The sequence below is a fragment of the Arvicola amphibius genome, chromosome 5 (genome assembly GCF_903992535.2).
Source record: "Arvicola amphibius chromosome 5, mArvAmp1.2, whole genome shotgun sequence".
NCBI lineage: Eukaryota > Metazoa > Chordata > Mammalia > Rodentia > Cricetidae > Arvicola > Arvicola amphibius.
Genome location: NC_052051.1, coordinates 2,130,497 through 2,152,874, shown reverse-complemented (window position 1 = coordinate 2,152,874; position 22,378 = coordinate 2,130,497). Strand labels below are relative to the sequence as shown.

Sequence of the window (22,378 nt, the reverse complement as noted above, 5' to 3'; positions counted from 1 at the left end):
TACAATACTTATATCCATTTTATCTTTTATCATAACAAAGGAAAACTTTAACTATCTATCCATTCTTCAACTCCATCAAAGACTCCAGAAGGATATAATATTACCTAAGTAAATAAGAAGTAAGCAACTTACAAAACTCTAGAAATGACAGAGACATCTCGCTGCCTGGACAGTCACCCAAAGTTCCTCTGTACCGTTGGGGCATCCATCTTCGGCCTTCAGGCCCATAGTTTCCAGCAGACATTTCCATAAAGCAAGAAATTTCAAAGACAGTTCAGTCACTTTCTGCTGTGTCCTGCAGAATGTCTTGCAGACTCTTTCATGAATCAGGAATCCCGAAAGATCATCTCACTTTTAGGCAAGTTCAGCAGTCCTCTCTCTGAGGGTTCTCTATGTCCAGTTTATGCAATAGTCCAGGCAAGAGCAGTTTCTTGCCCAAATGGCTATCAAACTCTATAAGGATCCTCTTCGATGCCCATCTTCCTCTTGAAGTAGATTGGTGCTGCCAGGAGCTGATGTGTCTCATTGTCATGAAAAGCCCTAAGTTATTAAAACATCTAAAATGCGATATTCTGTAGTCTTTGAAAGATATGAAGAATGCCTATTTAACTTAAATATATCTCTATATATCTAGAAAATCTAACTAACATAACTACAAGTTTTACTATTATTGATGACTATCCATTAACAACCTATATACATTACATTTTTAAAATGAACTACACAATCACAATACACTAATCAGTATCAGAAATACATATACATATAACAAAATAGACCTTAAATTTCTATCAATAAGGCAAAATTTATACCATTGTAAATTATTCATATCTGTATCATCTCCCCCTTTAAATGTAAAAGAACATTTATAAACAATATTTGGGGACATGGGCGCAGTTATTTCTCTCCAAACTGCTTCCTGCTGAATGGGGACGCTGTTAATCAGATCTTTCATAATGTAACCTGTGTGCCAGGTTCATCTTAGTCATCAGTTGAGCGAAGTGATTTTTTGAGGGTGTTCACAGCAACCTTTCAGGAGGGCGTGGTCTATCATACCATATTGGGAAAGAAGCAATCCAACGGGTCTCATTTTCTGTAAAAATAAAAGAAGAATCTCTTTTCCAAAGCATCATATCCTTAGATCCAAATTCTGAAGTCAAGGTATTTTCAAAATATCTATCTTGGATTAGTTCAGCAGCATTTGTAAACAAATATCTTTTAGCAGCTATTGCTTCCTCAGCATTCAAACAATTCAAAGAGAGTATAATAGTATACAGTATCAAGATTCTCCGTATATTTTCCATCTTTGTACGGCTTTATTTTAACCTCTATTTCATTTATTTTTACTTTTATTTTTTTATTTTTTGACAAGTTCTCTGTATATCTTTGTCCTGGAATAACTCTGTAGACCAGGCTGTCCTTGAACTCTCAGAGATCCACTTGCCTTTGCATCCCAAGTGCTGGGATTAAAGGCGTATGCTACCACACCTAGAAATCACAGAGATCTGTCTTTGCCTCCCAGGCATTGGGATTAAAGGTGTGTGCTGCCACACCTTGAAGTCACAGAGGTCAATCTACCTCTGCCTCCCAAGTGTTGGGATTAAAGGTGTGTACCACCACAACAAACTACTTCCTTTTTTTTTCTTTTTCTTTTTTTTTTTTACTTTTAAGAACTTTAACCTTTAGCCTGCATATATTTTTAACACAGTGTAAACCACTTAGACATTTTCTTTGACTTTGAATTTTTCTTTTACTGTATATCTCTCTTTCTGACTACATGAGTCTTTACTTTACCAAACAGTATCAGTAGGATTAAAGCCGTGACTTTGGCAGCTAGATCCAGCCCATTCCTTAGCTTTCCAGCCTCATGGCAGAGGTACCGGCTGTAGCCATGTTTACCACAACTCTGGCGGTTCAAGGTCCCTGCCAGCAAGCAAGCTGCAACAGTGTTAAACAACACTCAAAAGCTCCATAGTCAGGACCGCCTGCTTGAAAGAGTCAGAGTTTGCCCTGGCAGGACAGCCCAGAAAGCCGGCATTTTAAAACAGCACAACTTTTTTCCTGCTACAGCTGAAAACTGAAAAGCTTTTCATCAACACCGTTTAAGTGTTTTGTGGCAGGACCTCTTAATGAGCTGCAGGGTTTTGCAGCTGAAGCTGAGTCAGGAAGCCTCTCTTAGATGAGAGTGCTTGCTCAGACCCGAGAAATTGTTGTTATCAAGAAAACATGCTTTACTCTAGTCTTTCCCAAGCTTTCTCAGGCTTTCTGTGGATTCAGTTATCCACGTTGGGTGCCATTCTGTAGTGAGGAGCTGTGGGCCAGCTTCCCGCCGCCCAGCTCCTAGCCACCGGCTAGCTTTATCCGAAATAATTACATGGAAACTTTATTCTTTCAAATACTGCCTGACCCATTAGTTTCAGCCTCTTACTCACATCTTGATTAACCCATATCTAATAATCTGTGTAGCACCACGAAGTGGTGCCTTACCAGGAAGTTTCTAGCGTACGTCCATCTTGGGCTGGAGCTTCATCGCATCTGGCATCTCTGAGCAGAGGCATGGCAGTCTGTCTAACTTAGGAGAGGCGTAGCATCTGACTGATCCTTCTACCTCACTTCCTCTTCCTGTTCTGTCTACTCCACCCACCTAAGGGGCGGTCTATCAAATGGGCCAGGCAGTTTCTTTATTAGCCAATGAAATCAACTCAAACAGAAGACTCTCCCACATCAGACGGCTACATGGCATCTCCCTGACTCCACCTTCTTTTCTCCTCCATCTCTGCTTGGATTCCCCACCTTGCTATATTTGGCCACAGGCCAAAGCAGCTTCTTTATTAACCAATGGTAACAGAACATATTCACAGCATACAGAGGGGAATCCCACATCATTGGGATCCTAGAACACCGAGGCTGCAGTGACCTAGGTTTTTGCACATGAGATGTGTGTGCAAGAGAGGCCTGGTGTCTGCCTTCAGAAGACACTAGAGGTGTTAGGTGGTGTGTAGGTCATGAAGCTTGTGTCTCAGAAAATAGTGAAAGATGATCCTCAAGGAGACTGGAAAATACCAATTCCAGAGACAGCAAGCTGCAGTAGCAGTGCAAGCTGTGAGAACTACCACTATCCTTCATGTCTTCCCAAAGAGAGTAGAGATCTCCATGGCCTGTGAACTCAGACCACTCGACTACTCCACAGGTCTGGGCTCCATGCCTGAGAACTGAGAGATGTGTGTGGTCGCTGGTCCATGGTCTCTCGTGACTGCTGGCCAGTGTTGCTAACAAGGGTATGGGTAAAACCACAGCCCAGAGCACCAGGCCCCACTTGGCAGTAGTAAGATCCACCAGTGTCACAGCCCCATGTGACCCATGATATTGGGTCACTATGCTGTGAGGGACATGGGAGATGGACTTGCGTGTGTGTCCTCAGCCCCTTCCAGCCACTGCACTGTGACAGCCATTCAGCCCAACACTGACCGCGGCACTATCTCCAAGTCAGTGAAAACCATGGACTTCTAAGGTTCAAATTTGGGTGACATTCGCAGAATTGAACAGTTCATAATCCTTTGCTTTGTGATGCATGGCATGGGAGACAGGAGGTCTGAGGACTTGCCTTGGCACCAGGCTCAGTCATAGGTGCGGTTCATTCTTCTGCCACCTGCCAGTCACTCACGGTCATCAGGTCAGCTCCTGTAATTGCCATAGGCTCGGGGACAAGGTAACTGTATCAAGAGTCTGCCGAGATGCTGCCATCTTGCCCCTTACCTGGCCCACAACAGTGTAGGCCGGCTACAAAGTGAGGATGATGGCGTTCATCCAGTCACTCTGAAGACACAGGGACACACAGTGATGGCCCCTGAGTCTGGACTGTGGCCCCCCCTGGGCAGAGTGACCCGAGCATCCTACCCAGTGATGGGCAGTAAAGGGTGACAGGCCTAGGGGATGCCCACGGAGAAGATGCAGGCTCACACCACGGTCTCTCACAGTGTTGCTCATCTGCGGTTTCTCATTGGAGGGGTGCGTGCGTGCGTGCGTGCGTGCGTGCGTGCGTGCGTGTTCATGGATGTGACCTCAGAGAGCCTGGAAGAGCCTCCAAGGGAGAGAGGTGACAATCCCTGCCTCAGCCTCCAGAGAAGCAAGGATTATAGGCCTGTACCTTCTGTCTGTTGATGGCTCTCTTCTATTTCTCTGTCTTATGCCTTCTGATTTTTGTGGCTTCCCCAGAACTCTAGATTCGACCTGTTTCTATAAGGAAAGTGATGTGGGTTTCCCACCACTGCCAAGCCTGGCATTGCTTTTAACTGAGAGAGATTAGATAATTAGGTTTCTCCCCTCCCCCTTTTTCTCCCTCCTCTCCCTTTGCCCCCCTTCCCTCCTCCCCCTCCTAGCGGAGCATTGAGCTCTGTACATTTCTTTGCCTCTTCCTTTTCAGTGTAGCTCTGGAAAGGTTCCATTTTGCTTGTCTGCAAGCATACACATTTAAAATATTTAACTAGGCTTCTGTCCGCAGCCTTCCAGCTGGTTTCCATAGTAGCCAAGGAACAGCTAAGGCAGAAGAAAATGGCATTTAACAAACACAAAATAAAACAACAGAAAGATAGCCCCACTCACAGACAGAGCAAGCAGCTATTACACACACGCACGCACACGTACACACACACACACGCACACCTTTGCACCAATTCCCTCTGAAAAGGGCCCAGGTGGGCGATAAATGCAGTCCTTGCCTTGGATGTCCGATGTAACTTAGAACCAGGAGATGTTAAAATTCCACTGAGATGTGCACAGAGGTTTCCTGAGCAAGGCAGGGTGATATTTTGCCATCACATCTATCTGGAAGGACAGTTTGGGCTCAGACCTTCAGTGCACCTACTGTGCACAGGATATTGATTGAGGCAGCTTCTAATTCACTCATGACCATACTGTAGAATGGTGGACTCTGAGAACTGGAGGCCTGGGGTTGGAGCTCAGATTGTGTCCCTAAGTTGCCGCTCTCAGTCCCACCACCCTGGGCACCGCAGACAGTGTGAGCTGTGAGTCCCACCACCCTGGGCACCGCAGACAGTGTGAGCTGTGAGTCCCACCACCCTGGGCACCGCAGACAGTGTGAGCTGTGAGTCCCACCACCCTGGGCACCGCAGACAGTGTGAGCTGTGAGTCCCACCACCCTGGGCACCGCAGACAGTGTGAGCTGTGAGTCCCACCACCCTGGGCACCGCAGACAGTGTGAGCTGTGAGTCCCACCACCCTGGGCACCGTAGACAGTGTGAGCTGTGAGTCCCACCACCCTGGGCACCGCAGACAGTGTGAGCTGTGAGTCCCACAACCCTGGGCACCGCAAACAGTGTGAGTTGTGAGTCCCACCACCCTAGGCACTGCAGATGCCACCCATCCTGCTTCTTCCCTCCGTGGCTCCTGCAGGTCTTGGGTGGAGTACAGAGAGGAGCCCATGGGCAGCCTTTCCTCAGAGACACCATGCAGATCCCAGCTGTTTTATCCACTACCTGGTGCTGTGTGTCCTGCCTGACACATGGCTCTGCACACATACCTGTGGGTGTTAGGTCACAGGTAGCCTTGCTGGGAGTCCTTGTTGGGACTCCATGACCACTGCTTCATCACTTCCAAAGAATCTCCCAGGGACAGATGGCACTTTTCTTTGGAATCAACTGCCAGATTCCAAACACCTTGGAGAGCAATGTGCATGCATGGTCTGGAATAGGTTAGCATCATTCTCACTTCCCACACCAGAAGGGGAGCAATTATTGATTTATTTGGGGACCATATTGTCCCATCTTCCTCTATTCCAATGTGAGTCGAGTCCATTCATAATGCAGAAGTGGTGCTTCCTTTCAACTATAGATCCATATCCAGTTAGCAACCTCAGAATGCTAGACTTTAAGACACAAATTATTTGTGTGACCCCGGCATGGGGTGTGGTTCCCTATTTACCTGTGTTTCTGAGGGAGCCGGGCTATTGAATTCTGATCCCAGTGACACTGTGGGTGCCCAGCTGCATGTAGAGCTGCAGGCGTTGGGAGCTGGAACCTGTGTGACCGCAAAGGCTGCTGGGTCAGAGGACAGAGATGCTAGTTGAGCAACTGATGACAGCTGGATGCTGGAGAGGCCTGCAAAGGAGGAAGAGCGAGCTCTGAAGATCCCAGAAGCTTCCCTACTGGGAGCATATCTGCCTGGGGCCGCAGCTTGAGGCCTTCCCCTCCCACATAGAGCCTGATGCATGTGAAATCTTCCGGTTGCTATCACTCTCCTGTGCTGAAGGGCTGTGTCTGGCAGTGGAACCCAGGGAAAAGCCCATGCTCCTCTGGCCATAGGAAGGCCACACGACTTTAGCGCCACCTGCCCATCATCCCTCGCCACACACACCTAGAGTTGGGAGTTGCCTGTGTCCAGTCCTCAGCCACCATTCAGCAGAGGCTATAAGATGAGTCCACGGAGGCTCCTGTGGTACGCCCTGTGCCACACTACAGCTATGGAAGGCAGACACAATTGTCAGGTTATATGGCTGGTGGGTTTTTAAAAATTATTATAACTTTGCCTAGAATTTCTATTTTATGTGTGCATGTGTGTGCTGGTGTGTGCATGTAGAGATTACAGGACAACTTTGTGGAATGAGTCCCCCCTTCCATCTTTACACGGGTCCAGGGAATCTATCTCAGCTCTCTAGGATTGTGAAGCAAGTGCTCTACTGAAACATCTTGTTGGCCCCTTAGACACCCTTTCCACAGCAATGATCATAGCCCCCTGAAGCATGAATAACAAAATCCCAGGGACAGAAATTGGGGTTCAACCCCAAAACCAGAAAAGCCAAACCACTAGTGAAGTCTTACCTCTACCGAGGCTGGAAGACCGCAAGACTAAACTAAGCAGACTAAGACTCTCTCTCCTCCCATTTTATATTCCCTCTAGTTCTGGGATTAGTGTGTGAGGCCCTAGGACTGGGATTAAGGGTGTGAGCCACCACCTGGATCTGTTTCTGCAATGATCTTGTGTAGCCCAGGGTGGCCTTGAACTCACAGAGATCCATTTGCCTGTTTACAAATCCTGGGATTAAAAGTGTGTGTCACCATTGCCTGACCTCTAGTTGCTTTAACTTTGTCTCTGGTCTTCAGGCAAGATTTATTTATTTATTAAAATGCAATAATGTAGTGACTTAGCTTTTCTAATTTTGAGTTTGAACCCCAATTTCTGTCCCTGGGTTTTATCATGTGTGCTTCAGCCCCTAGTGCCTTCACGGAAAGAAATTCTCTGTTCTCAGGTCTCCCCCATCAGTCAGCTTTCCCTGCTCATCACAGCTCTGTCTGCGAATGGTCCCCACCTCTGCTCTCATCTATTTTATTACTTTTGTGATGTGTATGAAAGCCAGAGCCTCATGTGCTAAGAAAGCGCCCTACCACGGAGCTACATCCCAGTAGCTCCACTAGGAAAGCTCTACCACAGAACCACATCCCAGTAGCTGTACTAGGAAGGCTCTACCACGGAACTACATCCCAGTAGCTGTATTAGGAGAACTCTACCACGGAGCCACATCCCAGTAGCTGCACTAGGAGAGCTCTACCACGGAGCCACATCCCAGTAGCTGCACTAGGAAAGCTCTACCATGGAGCCACATCCCAGTAGCTGCACTAGGAGAGCTCTACCACGGAGCCACATCCCAGTAGCTGCTCTAGGAGAGCTCTACCACGAGGCCACATCCCAGTAGCTGCACTGGGAAAACTCTACCACGGGGCCACATCCCAGTAGCTGCACTAGGAGAGCTCTACCATGGAGCCACATCCCAGTAGCTCCACTAGGAAAGCTCTACCACAGAACCACATCCCAGTAGCTGCATTAGGAGAGCTCTACCATGGAACTACATCCCAGTAGCTGCACTAGGAAAGCTCTACCACGGAGCCACATCCCAGTAGCTGCACTAGGAAAGCTCTACCACAGAACTACATCCCAGTAGCTGCACTAGGAGAGCTCTACCACAGGGCCACATCCCAGTAGCTGCACTGGGAAAACTCTACCACGGAGCCACATCCCAGTAGATGCACTAGGAGAGCTCTACCACGGAGCCACATCCCAGTAGCTCCACTAGGGAATCTCTGCCATGGAACTACATCCCAGTAGCTGCACTAGGAGACCTCTACCACGGAGCCACATCCCAGTAGCTGCACTAGGGAATCTCTGCCACGGAGCCACATCCCAGTAGTGTACTTTTTTCACTTTTCATTTGCGACAGGACTTCACTAAGACCTCAGTCGGCTATTAAACTTCCGGTCCTCCTGGCTCAGACTAGGAAGTAGCTGAGACTGCAGGCCTGTACCACACACTTCCTCCTCTGCCTTTACCATTGCAGGAGAAAAACCTTGGCTGGAGCGCGGGGCTTACACAAGTTGCTTAGGCGAAAAGGCAGATTCCCAGTTTGTTACCATCAGCAATATTTACTCTTGCTTTCCTGATGGAATTTCCTGACCAGAAGACCTAGAGGAAGAAAATGGGGTAGCAAAAATACCCACACTCTGTCTTTACCCACACACACTCCCTTTATTCTGTGCCCAGTCAGTGCCTTCTATCTGTTTATGAAAATTATAACTTCGGGTGCCTTGTGGAGACTGTGTGTCAGCATTAGGGGGTTCACAGGGCTGTACTGCCAACCAGAGACTTTCCTGAAGAGTCACATGGGTAACAAAAGCTGATGATTGCATCTCACGAGGTGAGGTTGGCAGTGTGACATCTTGACTTAAGAGGCTGTGTCCTAGGACCCTGTTGTATGTCCTTTAGAAGCTGGTGTGACTGCTTCTATAAGCTGCTTTTATTGAATCAGGAAGACTCAGACACATGCCCTTTTCCTCAAAATTGGAAAGCATTTAAGGTGTTAAAGAGACATCCACATGGTCACCCAGACGCAGTTACTGGGGAGCTGGGAGAGCATTAAGGTTGTGATAGGTAACCCACCTCCAAGGTCAGGCAATCCAACAGCCCAGCATTGCAGAGCTGGCATCTGGGAACCTTGAAGCAATCTTGTATTTCCACTGTTCTAAAATGTGACACCTTCTCTGGGCAACAATGGGAAATTCTGTGCCTCAAGGGATTTTGTACAAACATCAAGGAGCCCAAATCAATAGTCCAGTGCCTGGCACTCAGTGCTGACTGCCCATTCCTTCCATAACTGTGGGAGGTGGATAAGGTTGTTCCATCTGGGAACATCTATTTTCTAGGTCTTCTCAGTGTCCCTGTGCCCACACGGCCTTTGTACAACGCTCCACAGTGCTGGGGCTGTGTACACTCAGTTAAGAGTCTGCACTGGGAGCATCGCTCTGTGTGAGACCCACACCGGCTGCAGGGAACCATGCGAAGTCCGGAGGCCTCAGATAATCTGCCAGATCTCTGCGCCACCATCAAAGGGAAATTTAGAAAATATTGATCAACATCTACTTGTAAACCACTTCCCACCCACTACAAACTGGTTCCCGCCCACTCGTGCCCACTGTCCATCACCGAGATGATCAGGACAGACCGGTACACACCTGGGGCAGGTGTTCAGGTGCTTCCAGTCGCAGGTACTCTGTTACTTCATACCACTCTGTGCACCTCACCTGGCTTCTGATCACAGGTGCACCCTGTCACTCACACTGCCCTGTGCGCCTCACCTGAGTGTTGCACAATTCACTGTCTTTAAAACCCAGGCTCCTGCATGATTCCTCAGAAAGATGAGCAGCCTTGGCAGCAGGGAACCGTGAGGAAAGGTCACTTCCCACATTATATTCTAACTCTGACACTTGATTGTCTTTAAAATAAAGTACAATGAGTGGGGTGTGGTGGCCCAGACCTTTAATCCCAGTGCTTGGCAGGCAGAAGCAAGCAGATCTCTGTGAGTTTGAGGCCAGACTGGTCTGTGTAGCAAGCTCCAATCCAGCCAAGACTACAGAGTGAGACCCTGTCTCAAAAAAGAAAGTGATTATTTAAAACCTGCCCCAGATCAGTGTTGAATTATTCATTCGCCACTTGTGAATGGAGCCTGCAGGGAACTGACCCAGCTTCTTGCTAATGCAGAGCAGCCCTGGGGACCTCTCGGAGATGCCACAGTCAATTACCCTCATGGTCCTGCTCAGAGAACAGTTCTCCTTTCAGGGGAGTAAGGCCTGGGTGGGACAGAGCCCCGGGCTCAGGGACAGGGGTGTGGGGTGACTATATGGCCTCTGTGGCCAATGCTTCCATCATCTCCTAACACAGATGCCAGTGAGCTGGAGCCTCTGCCTTCCAGGGGAAATCGTCAGACCTTCGTTGTGTGCGCCTCCCTCTTAGCCTTTTAAATCCACTTCTCACCTCTCTCCTGAAATGACAACCTATGTGGCCTCAAGCTTGAGCATCTTGTCAAGGCTCAAGGGGAGGGAAGGAAAGGTGCTTGTGTTTGAGATGGGTCTAGGAAGTATACCAAAAGGGACCCAAGACCAGCTGATATGGAAGGACTGCCAGTCCCCTAGCCCATCTCCTCTCAGGATAAAACACACACGCACGTGCGCACATACACACATCATACACACACATGCATGCACACATACATGCACACACATGTATACATATACACATTCACACATGCACACATGCATGCATACATACACACATGCACACACATGCATGCATACACTCAAGCATGCACACACAGTATGAAGAACAGGGATACACATCCCACCAGTGGATCCTGCCATCGCCCAGCTCATGAGAGCACAGGATGCCATTTGTCTTTAAAAGGCAAAGGATATGGCTTAGTTGTTAAAACACTTTCCTTGTACGCATAAGGACCTAAGGTTAATCTCCCAAATTCAAATTTGAAAAGAGGAGGAGGAGGAAGTAAGGAGGAGAAGATGAAGAGGAAAAGGAAGAAGAGGCAAGCATGGTGGTGAAGCACCCGTGATCTCAACACTTCTGAGTCAGAAACTGGAGGATCACAAGTTCAAGGCCAGCCTGGGATACAAGAGAGCCTAGCTCAAGGAAAGAGAGAGAAGAGGGAGGGAAAGTAGGAGAAGGTGGGGAAATCCAACACATGTAGGGCCATGAGACTGACTGAACAGCTGGTTCCTTGGAGAAACATGACCATAGGCTGACCTGGTTCCTACATAATCCACTGCCTCTTCAGCCCGAAGCCAGCAAGCAAGGGTTCAGGACAAGTGGGACTTAGAATCTGGGATCAAGGTGAGGGGAGACATCTCAATTGCAGTAAACTCCTCTCAGACTCCCCCCTAAGGCAGAGAGAGGCGGGGCAGGGCTAGCTCTAAGACTCTAAGGCGGTGGTTCTCAACCTTCCTCATGCTACGACCCTTTAATACAGTTTCTCATGTTGTGGTGACCCCAACCATAAAATTATTTCATTGCTGCTTCATTGCCATGATTCTGTCACTGTTATGAATCGTAATGTAAATACCTGACATGTAGAATACCTGATATGTGACCCCTGCGGGGATCGCCACCCATAGGTTGAGAACTGCTCTAGAGGAAAGCAGGTCCCGGCTCCGGGGGTGCTGCAAGCCTGATTTCTCCTCTCTCATCACCCGCTCACCTTCCAGCTCCCCTAAGGTCCAGCAACCAGGGCCATGGTGAGGCTCTCCCCTTGAAGCTGTATATCTGATGGCCACACTGCAGCCACACTGGCTGCGAGCAAGGCTTCAGTTTGGCAGCTGCTGCTTTAAGAAAAGCTGAGGTCAGCAAGAGCGTGAGGAGGTGAATGTGAGACAGCTGGTCCAGGCAGACACTCGAGACGCTGAGATACAGAGACCAGGCAAAGAGCGGCCTGCAGAGGAGTCCAGGCACGTGTCCACGTGCACACCCACCTGCCTACGTATGTGTGCCAGGTGCGCAAACACGTAGATAGTCTCACACAGGCGTGTGGGTGCACTCTGCAATGCTTAGGAACAGCGACGAAGCTCACCTCTCCTTACCCATGACCAGTCACCATCACGAAGAAACAGAGAGAAGAGAATCAAGGGAGAATGTGCTAGGGAAGGAGAAGCATCATCCAGAACAAGCAGATTTCCACGTCCGCGTTCTGCAAGGGCCCACATGTCTGGGAGAACGTGCCTTTCCCACCAGGCTGGCCGCTAATTGCCTTCGACGGTTTTCTCCCAGAGCGGTGGGTGCGTCTTCCAGGCAGAAGCCTGCGCAGGTCTGGCATTGACGTTCACCAGATTTTGTTATTACATTCGTCTCGCAGCTTTAAAACAGTCGCAAATATGTGCAATTTATTTAAACAACACTGGGGAAATTAACGCCGCGCAAACGCTTCCTCAGCAAATGAAGATAAAGCCGAGTTTTTAAGCGGGTGTGTGAGAGGCTCTTGGAGCTTCCAGTCTACAATTTGGCCTTGGCAGCAGCAGCTACTGTGAAAGAGACTCTGCTGTGTGAGGCAGCCTGGTCTGCCTGAGCACTGGGGACAAGTCCCAGAGGCTGTCCTTCGGGAGAGGTCCAGTTGCTCACGTCTGGCCACCTCAGCAGATGCACTGTGGATGAGAACAGTCTAGCAGGTCCGGTGGCTGCAGAGTTGTGGTCAGAGGTATGAAGATCGCAAGCCCAAAGGCTGACTGAGCTATAGAGTGAGCTCCTCTCTTAAGATGAGGAAGAGGAAGGGGAACGGGAAGGGGAAGAAGAGAGGAAGATGGGTGCAAATCAAATGCAGGTCGTGGGATGGAGGTTTCCCGTGGGTTATTCCTGCAAACGGTGCCAGAGCCCAGTGCCTCACGCATTACCACCCATGATTGTGTGCCCAGACCCATGAGGAAGTGCCACGGGTGTCTCACCAGAGGTCTCTGGCCCTGAAGGGTGGCAGCAATCCCTTCCAGCAACTCGCTAGTGGCTACCCATGACTACTACGGGTCAAGCCAACTCCTTGTCCAGCAACAGCTGCTGCGGAGGTGCCAAGTGCACCCACCCCTGCCCCAGGACACAGTGCCTCATCCCCAACCCCAGGCCTCCTGAGACCGACCCTAGCCACTGGTGGACCAGCTTCTTTTTCGAGAAGTCTACCCTCCCATTCATGACCACAGTGTTGGAGTCTCCTGAGCAGTGAGTCCATCTTCATAAAGTTGCGGGGATGGCCCCAGTTAAACTAGCTTCTGACTCACTGACTTATGCTCTCCCTACAACCCAGCAGAATCCCCCAGGCCTCCAGAAGCCCAATCACCCATGGCCTGGCTCCTGAAACCATGAAGCAGCAGCCAGTCATCCATCCCAGCCAGGCCAACACGAGGGCCCCATCCTGACCTAGCAGAACCACAGCAAACCCAACTTCAGTGGTGCTAGGCCAGAGCCCCACCCACCCTGTAAGCTAGGAAGGCCACAGTTAGAGCCCTTGCTTAGCACGCACAAGGCCTGAGTTCATCAGGTAAGCCCAGCACCTGGGACTTGTGAGCCTTGCCATGAACACATGTGTCTGAGAACCAACAATGTCCTTCACCCAAGGACTCAATAGACAGAAACATCAAGCATGGTCTGGAGCTGGCCAGGCCTGGTACTGAGGAACAGGTGTTTCTAACAAGCCCCTTAGTGTAAGCTGCAGGTGTGGGACCAGCCTGAGATGCAAGCCCTGCCCCCTCCAGCTGCCAGCAGATTTAAAAGCCAACCGGGAGCAGGGAGACTGAGGTTCCCTCTTCCATGGGAGTATGTATCTCCTCAACCCCACTGCACATCCCAGTGAAGGGATGCCACTCCACAGGACTCCAGGCTCCAGACGTGAGACTGAGGCTGGCTGGCTGGCTGGCTAATCCACAGAGTAAGAGATGAACTTCACCTTGTCGGTTTGGCAGGGGAAAGGGTGTGTATGTCACTTTAATTTGTGTTCTTGATTCATAGAAGATGTCTACATGTTTATGGATGTTTTGTGCCTATTGTGGCATGTTCGGCACATATCGATGCATGTTCTTTTCTTATTATGAGAGAAATTATTGATTTACAAAAGCTGTTTACATAGGGGCTAGCAGCCCTTTGTGAGACTTCTTTTGGATTTGGTTGCTTAGCACAAAGCTGTGGGTTCCATCCCCAGCACCAAAAGAATTTAAAAACAAAAGAAACCCCTTGGCTATGGTCTTTTAAATGCTATATGGACTCCTTTTTGAGGTTTCCACTTCTAATTCCACAAAAAAAGACCTTCACCCTTTTCCCAGTGTCCCCCACTCTTCCAAACCAATGGGGTAGACACAGACGCTCCTAACAGGGGCCTTTGTGTAAAAGCCTGACCTGATATCTCTCACTCTTCTCCCTCAGAAAGGAAAGACAGCGGCCCTGGACCCCTCTCAGTCCCCGAAGGACACACTGCTGCCGTGGCCCCAGCACCAGAGCTCTGGAGGACTGAGGAGGCAGAAGCGTGACTGGGTCATCCCGCCCATCAACGTGCCGGAGAACTCCCGTGGGCCCTTCCCCCAGCAGCTCGTCAGGGTAAGTGGACCCGGCTGTTCTTAAGGCTGGGCTGGACCCTCCAGAACCGGGCAGGTTCTGAGGTGTGGGAGGCACTATTCAGTAAAGAAACTGTGGCGAAATGTGGAGCCAAGGCCACTCTGAGGGGATGTTCTGCCGACCGGCCTCTCAGGTTGCAGCGACTGCTTTCAGAATTATTTGCAGTGCCCTGTCCTGTGTGTGATGCCGGTGTGGTTCAGGTTATGTCCTTTGGCCTGACGCCTGTCTGTGATCTGATTGTGTTTTCCCCTGTGGGGCACTTACACGTCTGTGATGACCGTCACGTGATGAAATGCAGGGATGTGATCAAGGAGAAGCCCCATGAAAATGAGGGTTCTGGGCTTTGCAAGAGTCCCGGGAGGCCCAGAGTATGTGGAAAGAGGCGTCCGTTCTCAGGCCTGCTCTATCGTTCGTTCCTTTCCATGTAGACCAGAGTTGTGTGTTTAGTGTGCAGATATCATCCGCGCTCCCCGCCAGCTCTGTCACTACTGTCAGCCCCAGGGGGTTTCCTAGTCTATCCAAGAGGGGCAGGAGACTTATAGTAGAAACACTGGCATTGGTACACACGACACACACCCAGGGACACTCGGTGGCAATGTCCCCTGCTTCTGTGCACACTCTCACCATAGGGGGTGTGAGGCTTTCCTGGAGCTGCCTGAGTCAGAACCAGGACCTTGGGCGGGGAGAGGAGGCTGTCCAGGAGGGAAACCCCATTGGGGAGCCTCAGCTCCAGGCTGTTGACTCACCCACTGTCCCCAATGGCTCCCAAGATGATGCTGAGGGCAGCCCTGTGGTCCTCGCTCTGTGCACAAGCCTCAGCCCTCTCCAGATGGTGGCTGCTTCTGGCGATCACCGCGATGTCACCTACTGAAGGGTTTTCCCCAAGTCTTTCATTTTTATTATAAATCAATTTGTTCGGAAAGGGGTTTCATCCAGCCGTGCCTGCAACACTGTATTGCACGCCATGTGGAAGGTGGCTTCCAACACAGAGAAATCGCCTCCATGTGAGCTTAGGCCATGGGGACAGCAGCGTGTCTTAGAGACGTACCAAAGCCCTGCAGAGCCTCCTGAGCCTCATCTGGTGCAGAGGAAAATGCAAGGGGGGAAGAAAGAGATGCCTGAGCCACCAAGCCCAACCTCTCTCTCTTCCTCAGAGCTGGTGCACTTTTCCGAGATGGCCTAGTCTGCAAATCTCAAAGTGTCTCTAGGACACGGGTGTGAACTGAGTGGGACCCAGGCAGCATATGAACAGGGAGGGGATGTGGCTATGTGCCCATCAAACCAAATTCTTGAAAATAAGCAGCAAGCAGAAGCTCAACTGAAAACTCCCAGTCAGTCATCCCCAGCCTCCAGGAAGGCTCTGCTCTAAGCTGTTGTGAGTGGCAGGTGAGCTGAGGGCTCTGGTCTGCTCACATCCAAAGGGAATGTCCGGTAACAGGCAGTGGGGAAGGATCAGGAGCACAGCAGCATCCCCAAATCCTTGGCTCCACTCCTATTCTACAGACAGACGGGGAAAACATAACAAGACCATAGGATGCCCTGCGGGCAGAGCCATGCTGCAGAAAGAGCTACCTGTACCACAATGGGGGCAGGTGGCAGCTGTCCTCTGCTGGGCCTGAGACCCGAACGGATGTGTCGGTGGTCAGGGATGGCCAGGCAGGGTTAGAACTGAGGGAGTGGCCACTTACTCCCACCAGCAGAGACCTGGGTCCACTATCAGCTGGAGTCCTTTCTTCTCAAGGCATGGCTATTAGAGTTAGCTCACAGCATGTCTGAAGATGCTGTGTGCATGGCTTTCCATAGGGGTGGCTGCATAGCAGGGGCATTTTCCTCTCCTGGTCACACAGACGTGGGGAAGTGTGTCTGGACACAGTGGCAGGCAGCAGAAGCTGCCAGGTGGGCAGTGCCATCTGGTGAGGCTTGGAAGTTGAGTTCCTAACTGGCAAGGAGAACACAGAAACCATGGTGGAGCTGGAGAGATGGCTCAGTGGTTAGGAGCATTGGCTGCTCTTCCAAAGGTCCTGAGTTCAATTCCCAGCAACCACATGGTGGCTCACAACCATCTGTAATGAGATCTGGCGCCCTCTTCTGGCCTTCAAGCACACATGCAGTCAGAATATTGTATACATAATAAATAAATATAAAAAAAAGACAAAGAAACCATGGTTCGACTGTACACACAGCAGCCTGCCTCATATACAGAGCATGCAAGCATACACACACATGAACACATGGCAACCAACTTCATATATACACACATGCACACATACAGAAACCTATTCATACATACTATCCCACTACCTACAAATATATGTAAATATACACACACAGCCCACTTTATACATACATGTATGACCCATGCACACAAGCCTGTTTTCAAACATCTATACATGTGTGCACAACCCACTTTGTGCACACGTGTGTGCATCCCTACCCACTACATGCATCCATGCACTCACGCACACATCACTCCATCTACACAACCACATCTGCACCGTGTTCTCTTTTTCTGTTCCTGACTCTCACAGGGTGCAGACAGCAACTCTGGGTCTACTCTGCGTTGTTCTATCCTCAGGAAGCCTGTGAGTTTTCTGTCAGTGCTCCAGGGCAGTGCTCCAAAAGCCGACACCGGAGCATGAATGCAGCTTGATGGGCGGGCAGCAGAGCTGGCACACTCTGAGGTTCAGCTGGGATTAGCTAGTTCCGTGCTCGTTAAGGCATTTCATTCTGATAAAATATGTTAAATGAAAACATGGGTGGGAGAAGAGGAAGAATGTTCTTCCCAAACCCCAGTTAATTGCAGGCGTTTTCCTTGGAAGGAATAGTGTCTCTTCGTAAGTGCTCACTCTGCTGCACAGGGGACAGATCACTTGTGCGTCCAGGAAAACCTGGTGAGAACAGTGGAGCTAGGAGACTGAGCCATGCAGGTGCACAGTAGGAGCTGAGCCGTGGGGTCCACATGAACTGAGTTAAACCAGTCCGTGGTGGAGCGTGACTCCCATCAGTGGGGCTGCTGAGCCGTGTAGGCTTCTAGCAATGTGTGGCATGCTCTTACTGGTTCCACCCCACGGAGCTAGCCCACAGCCTCAGTTCAGGGTACGTGAGGAGTGGCAGTGATCTTGGGGAGACATTACCCATAAGTCCCAGCCATCTTTTATCCTCAGATGGAGGATGTGTGGTGTAGAACAGAGTGTACTCAGAACCCCTTGTTTATGCGACAGGGTTCCCAGCTTGGCTCTGTTGAGAGGGAGTGGGCCTGGCAGGAGGTGGCAGGCAGGGAGAGAGGTATTCAAGAGGTGGCCTTTGAAGGGCACAGTGTCTCGGGTGACACTAACATCATCCAGACCACACTGGGCTATGAATAAACAGCCTCCAACATCACACACTGTGCCACCAAGACCTAAAGTCATAGAGGCCATTGGTCACAGACAGAAACCTCCAAAACCAGGAGCTGAAGTAAACCTTGCATCTTTATGGGTCAGTTATCAGGTGTTTGTTACAGCAACAGGAGGCTGACTAGCACAGAGGAGGGAACAATGAACAGCCCCGGAGCCACCCTGATAGCTCCCAGAGGAACTGTGGGACAGGGCATGGTCCCTATTCCAGTCCCAGTACTGGCCTGGACAGCATGGGGCATCTGAAGGGAAGAATAGAGAATTCTCCCTTCCGTGGCAATCCAGAAGCACCAGCCATCAGCTTTCTGCTTGTACCTCCCGATTGGGTTCCATGTCTCCGGCGGTGCTGATGGCGCCTAACGGGATGTCAGCACAGGCTTTGAAAGCTTCTCGCTGCTCTAATGTGCTCATGAAGTTTGACTGCTGGCAAGATCCAGGGGAGGATAAAACAGGACTTGTAGAAAGAGGTCTATTCCGCAGCTGAATCTAATAAAAATTCAGAATTCGTTAACTGGGGAGGTTGTCCACAGCGGCAGCACAAATTGACTGGAGACAAGGAGGAGGAAAGCGGTGTTCTTGGGGACAAGTGGTTTAATTTTGGAAACTGATATTTGAGGAGACAGGAAGCCCTGCAAAGCAGTCCATGGGGCCCCTGCTAGAAAGGGGGTCCCAGAAATAGCTGCAGAGGAGACTGGAGGAAGCCGCCACAAATGCACTCTGCAGGGACAGTGCCCAGCAGGTGACAAAGGCAGCGTCTGCAGCAGAGAGAGCTCGACATGCAGGCAGTGACAGAACTTCGCAGAGGTCACCTGACCAGTGATAGACAGCCACGGGAGATTGATCGAGCCACGGTAGCTTAACCAGATGGAGGCTGAGTGTTCTATTCTCCCGTTTCATGTGTATCAGTGTGCACGTGTGTGGGCATACATGGATGGTTGCATATGCACACATGTGACCATTTAAAGACTAAAAAGGCAGGAGGGGAAACTGGAAGATGGCCTCAGTGGTACAAACACCAGCTGCTCTTGCAGAGGACCCAGATTCTGTTCCCAGCATCCCACAATGGAGGATCTCATAACCATCTATGCTCTGGGGATCGACACCCTCTTCTGGACTCACATGGGAAAAAACACACACACACACACATACACACACACACACACACACAGAGAGAGAGAGAGAGAGAGAGAGAGAGAGAGAGAGAGAGAGAGAGGTCTGTGTCTGAGTTTATCTAGCAAGAGATAAACTTTTATGTATTTGCCTGAGGAGATGCCACCCTGCCAGCCACTCCCTATCTCCTGAGATGCTCCACTTCTCACCCAGCAAAGCTCAAGTTCCCAAAGGGATAGGACACCATCAGACCCAACACTGCAGACAGAGAAGATGTCTCTGAGGACTTATGAGGTGACCAGGTAGTTATAGGACCCCAGGCTGCCCATTTTCACGGCCAGTCCAGTCATCAGGAAGAATGTCAACTTGATGGCAGTCACCTTAGGAGTTCTCTGGGTCCTGGTCAAATCATCTCTATCTTACTAGCTGTTGTGGCTTAAAGTGATGTGTTTGTGTGTCCAGTTGACAAGGGATGGACTTGTGTTAATTAATCTCTACTGTTAACTCAATTAGACTAAAAAATACCCAGGGCTCTAGTGAGGTTGTCTGTGAGGGAGTTTCCAGAGAGGCTCAGCTGCCCTGAATTTGGGCAGAACCACCCACAAGCTGGGATACTGACCTGAATAAAAAGGAGAAAAAGAGCTGGGTGGTAGTGGTGCACACCTTTAATCCCAGCACTCGGGAGGCAGAGGCAGGCGGATCTCTGTGAGTTCGAGACCAGCCTGGTCTACAAGAGCTAGCTCCAGGACAGGCTCTAAAGCCGCAGAGAAACCCTGTCTCGAAAAAAACCAAAAAAAAAAAAAAAAAAAAAAAAAAAAAAAGGAGAAAAAGATCTGACACCAACATTCCCCTTCTCTTGACCTTAGTCTGCTAAGATGCACGCAAGCAGGCCAAGCTCCCATCACCATGCCTTCCCTACCATGACAGACTGTCTCTCTCACACCCAGAACTAAAACAAATCTTTCTCTAAATTGCATTTGTCAGACATTTGGTCTCAAAGAGAAAAGGGAACTAACATACTAACACTCCTACAGATGATAAACTAGGAAAATTCACTTGAAAGTGTCCCGTAGAGATATACTGGAGACATTAAAAGAGAGAAAACAGTCCTAGGGACGATTGTGTTCATGTGGCCTCTCTGGTTCTGCAGCAAAGACTGGACACAGCCCTCCTCATTGCGGAGTCTCTAGAGCAGTGTTTCTCAACCTGTGGGCTGTGACCCCAAAGGGGTCACATATCAGATATTTACATTATGATTATAACAGTAGCAAAATTACAGTTATGTAATTTTGTAAATTTTATGGTTGGGGGTCAACACAGCATGAGGAGTTGTCTTAAAGAGTGGCAGCGTTAGGAAGGCTGAGAACCACTGCCCTAGAGGAAGTCAGGCTGGCAGAAAGGATGGAACATGACACCACACCGCTGGGTGGACCTGCAGTCCAGATGGGAATGCACGATGCACCTCTCCCCAAAACAGCGCCTGCAGACGACCTCTGGGAGCCAGAGTCGAACACATGCTGTAACTGCTACTCAGCAGGAGGGACCCACTGCAAGGATGGCCAAAACTGCATCCCCAGAGACACAGCCCAGTCCCAAAGGAAGCTGACACTCTCACGATGTGTCCCCTTTCACACCGGTGTCCCCTGCTCAGGTAGGAGTTCCTTCTGAGCCTCATGATAGGAGGAGGAAGTAATTCTGAAAGAGCACCCCAGCAGAAAGAACAGGACGTCCCCCACAAGCATCCCTGTAATTACACAGTGTGCAGGTTCTGCTTTCCTCACCGAAGCCCCAGCAACACGAAGAAAGCAGGGTCTCCACCTCAGCTGCCCTGTGTTCTGTGATTGAATCAGCCATGTGAAAGGACTAAGCGGGCCTTTGTATGCACGGTCCCGTCTGAGCAGAAAATGTTCCCTCTCCTGCCTGCCTTAGTGGCTATATTGATACAGAGAAAGCTCCTTATAAAACGACAGCAAAATCAAATTGCCGCAAGTGCTCAGATAATTTATTGGAGAATATTCAATTAGAATACATTAATATTTTAGATTTCCATCATCAATCTACTGTCAGCGATTTAAAGCCATCACTGAGCTGCTGGCTGGAGAGGGTGTGTTTAGGTGAGGGTAGAGGCACCTACCCAAGTGGGCTCTGTCATGCCTGGCAGCAGCATGAGAGGCTCACAGCGCTGGACCAGCTCTAGGGTGGAGGCTAGATGTGTTCAGGATGCCGGGCAGTGAGTGGAGTTCATGCCACTCTGGGTCACTCAGAGGGAAGGAGAGTAGTGGGGCTCTATGGGATGTGGTCAATTCCAGGTGACCTCAGATTTTAGTGGATCTCCCGAGACAGCGGGGCCACTGGAGGCTTCTTTCATGGTGTTAAGGAGTTTCAGGTATCAGGATCTGGGAGGGTTTGAGGGAGGTGGTCACCTAGACATCACCACTTAGCCCCGGGCCTGCAAAGGTCACATGGCAGCTTCAGAGTCGTCATGGCTTCCTTCACATTTGGGAAGACAAGGGGCCACTGATGACAGACTGACTTGAAAAGATATCCCCAACCAGAGGTGACAGGTAACAGCCACCCTGCCTCTAGGTGGCCAGGAAGGAGCCCAGCAAGTTCTGTGGGGGCAGAGGGTGTAGCCTGTCCTCTATAGTTAGTGACAGGGGGAGGCCCAGCCACACTAGTTCTGTGTCCGCGGAGGAACACTGCAGCAGGGCAGATGGTTTCGCTATCAAGAGTGGAGGACAAGCAGGCAAACAGCAAAGTTTCCTTCTCCCATGTCCTTCTATCTGTGTTGCCCCCAGAGATGCCACCCATGCTTAGGGTGGGTCTTCCCACATTCAAATACTGTCATCAAGAAAATCCCTCACAGCTGTGCCCAGCATCCAGCTGGAGTCGAGTGGATGAACGGGATGGCAAACCCTCCCTCACAACCTGGCCTGGGATAGAGGTGACCAAGCGTCTCACCCTATGGATCTGAGGTCAGGCAGCCTTGTTCTAAGCCAGCAGCCTAGCTGCATGACTGTAGATGTTGGGTGTCTCATTGTGGCTGGGCTATGCCTTGGCACCTCCATGTCAGGCGTCTGGGTGCCCTACCATGACCAGGGGGAAGCTAGGAGCAGTTGTGGGGGCATGGGCTCTGCTCCTGCTGCACATTCAATCCTGCACTGCTTGGTGTGTGACACACCATCTCTTATTGTTGTGATCAAATACCTGGCAGTAAGCAGCTGGAGGGTAGGGGAGTTCATTCTGGCTCGCAGTTCTGAGGGTGCGTGGTCACAGTAGCAGGAGCTCAAAGCAGGTGGTCACATTGCAGGACAGTTCATTCTGGCTCACAGTTTTGGGGGTGCATGGTCATGGTGGCTGGAGCTCGAAGCAGCTGGTCACATTGTAGAGAGTAGGGGAGTTCATTCTGGCTCGCAGTTTTGAGGGTGCATGGTCATGGT

The 22,378-nt window shown here is 50.1% G+C and overlaps 1 protein-coding gene across 2 annotated transcripts in view; it reads left to right on the top strand.

Moving 5' to 3' along the window:
* Cdh4 (cadherin 4) overlaps nucleotides 1–22,378 on the top strand; it is a 471,008-nt gene that overhangs the window by 349,179 nt on the left and 99,451 nt on the right. For both annotated transcript variants that reach the window (XM_038330671.1, XM_038330670.1), the window contains exon 4: nucleotides 14,245–14,415. In XM_038330671.1, the coding sequence (XP_038186599.1) occupies nucleotides 14,245–14,415 (171 nt within the window). The remainder of the gene's footprint in view (nucleotides 1–14,244; nucleotides 14,416–22,378) is intronic.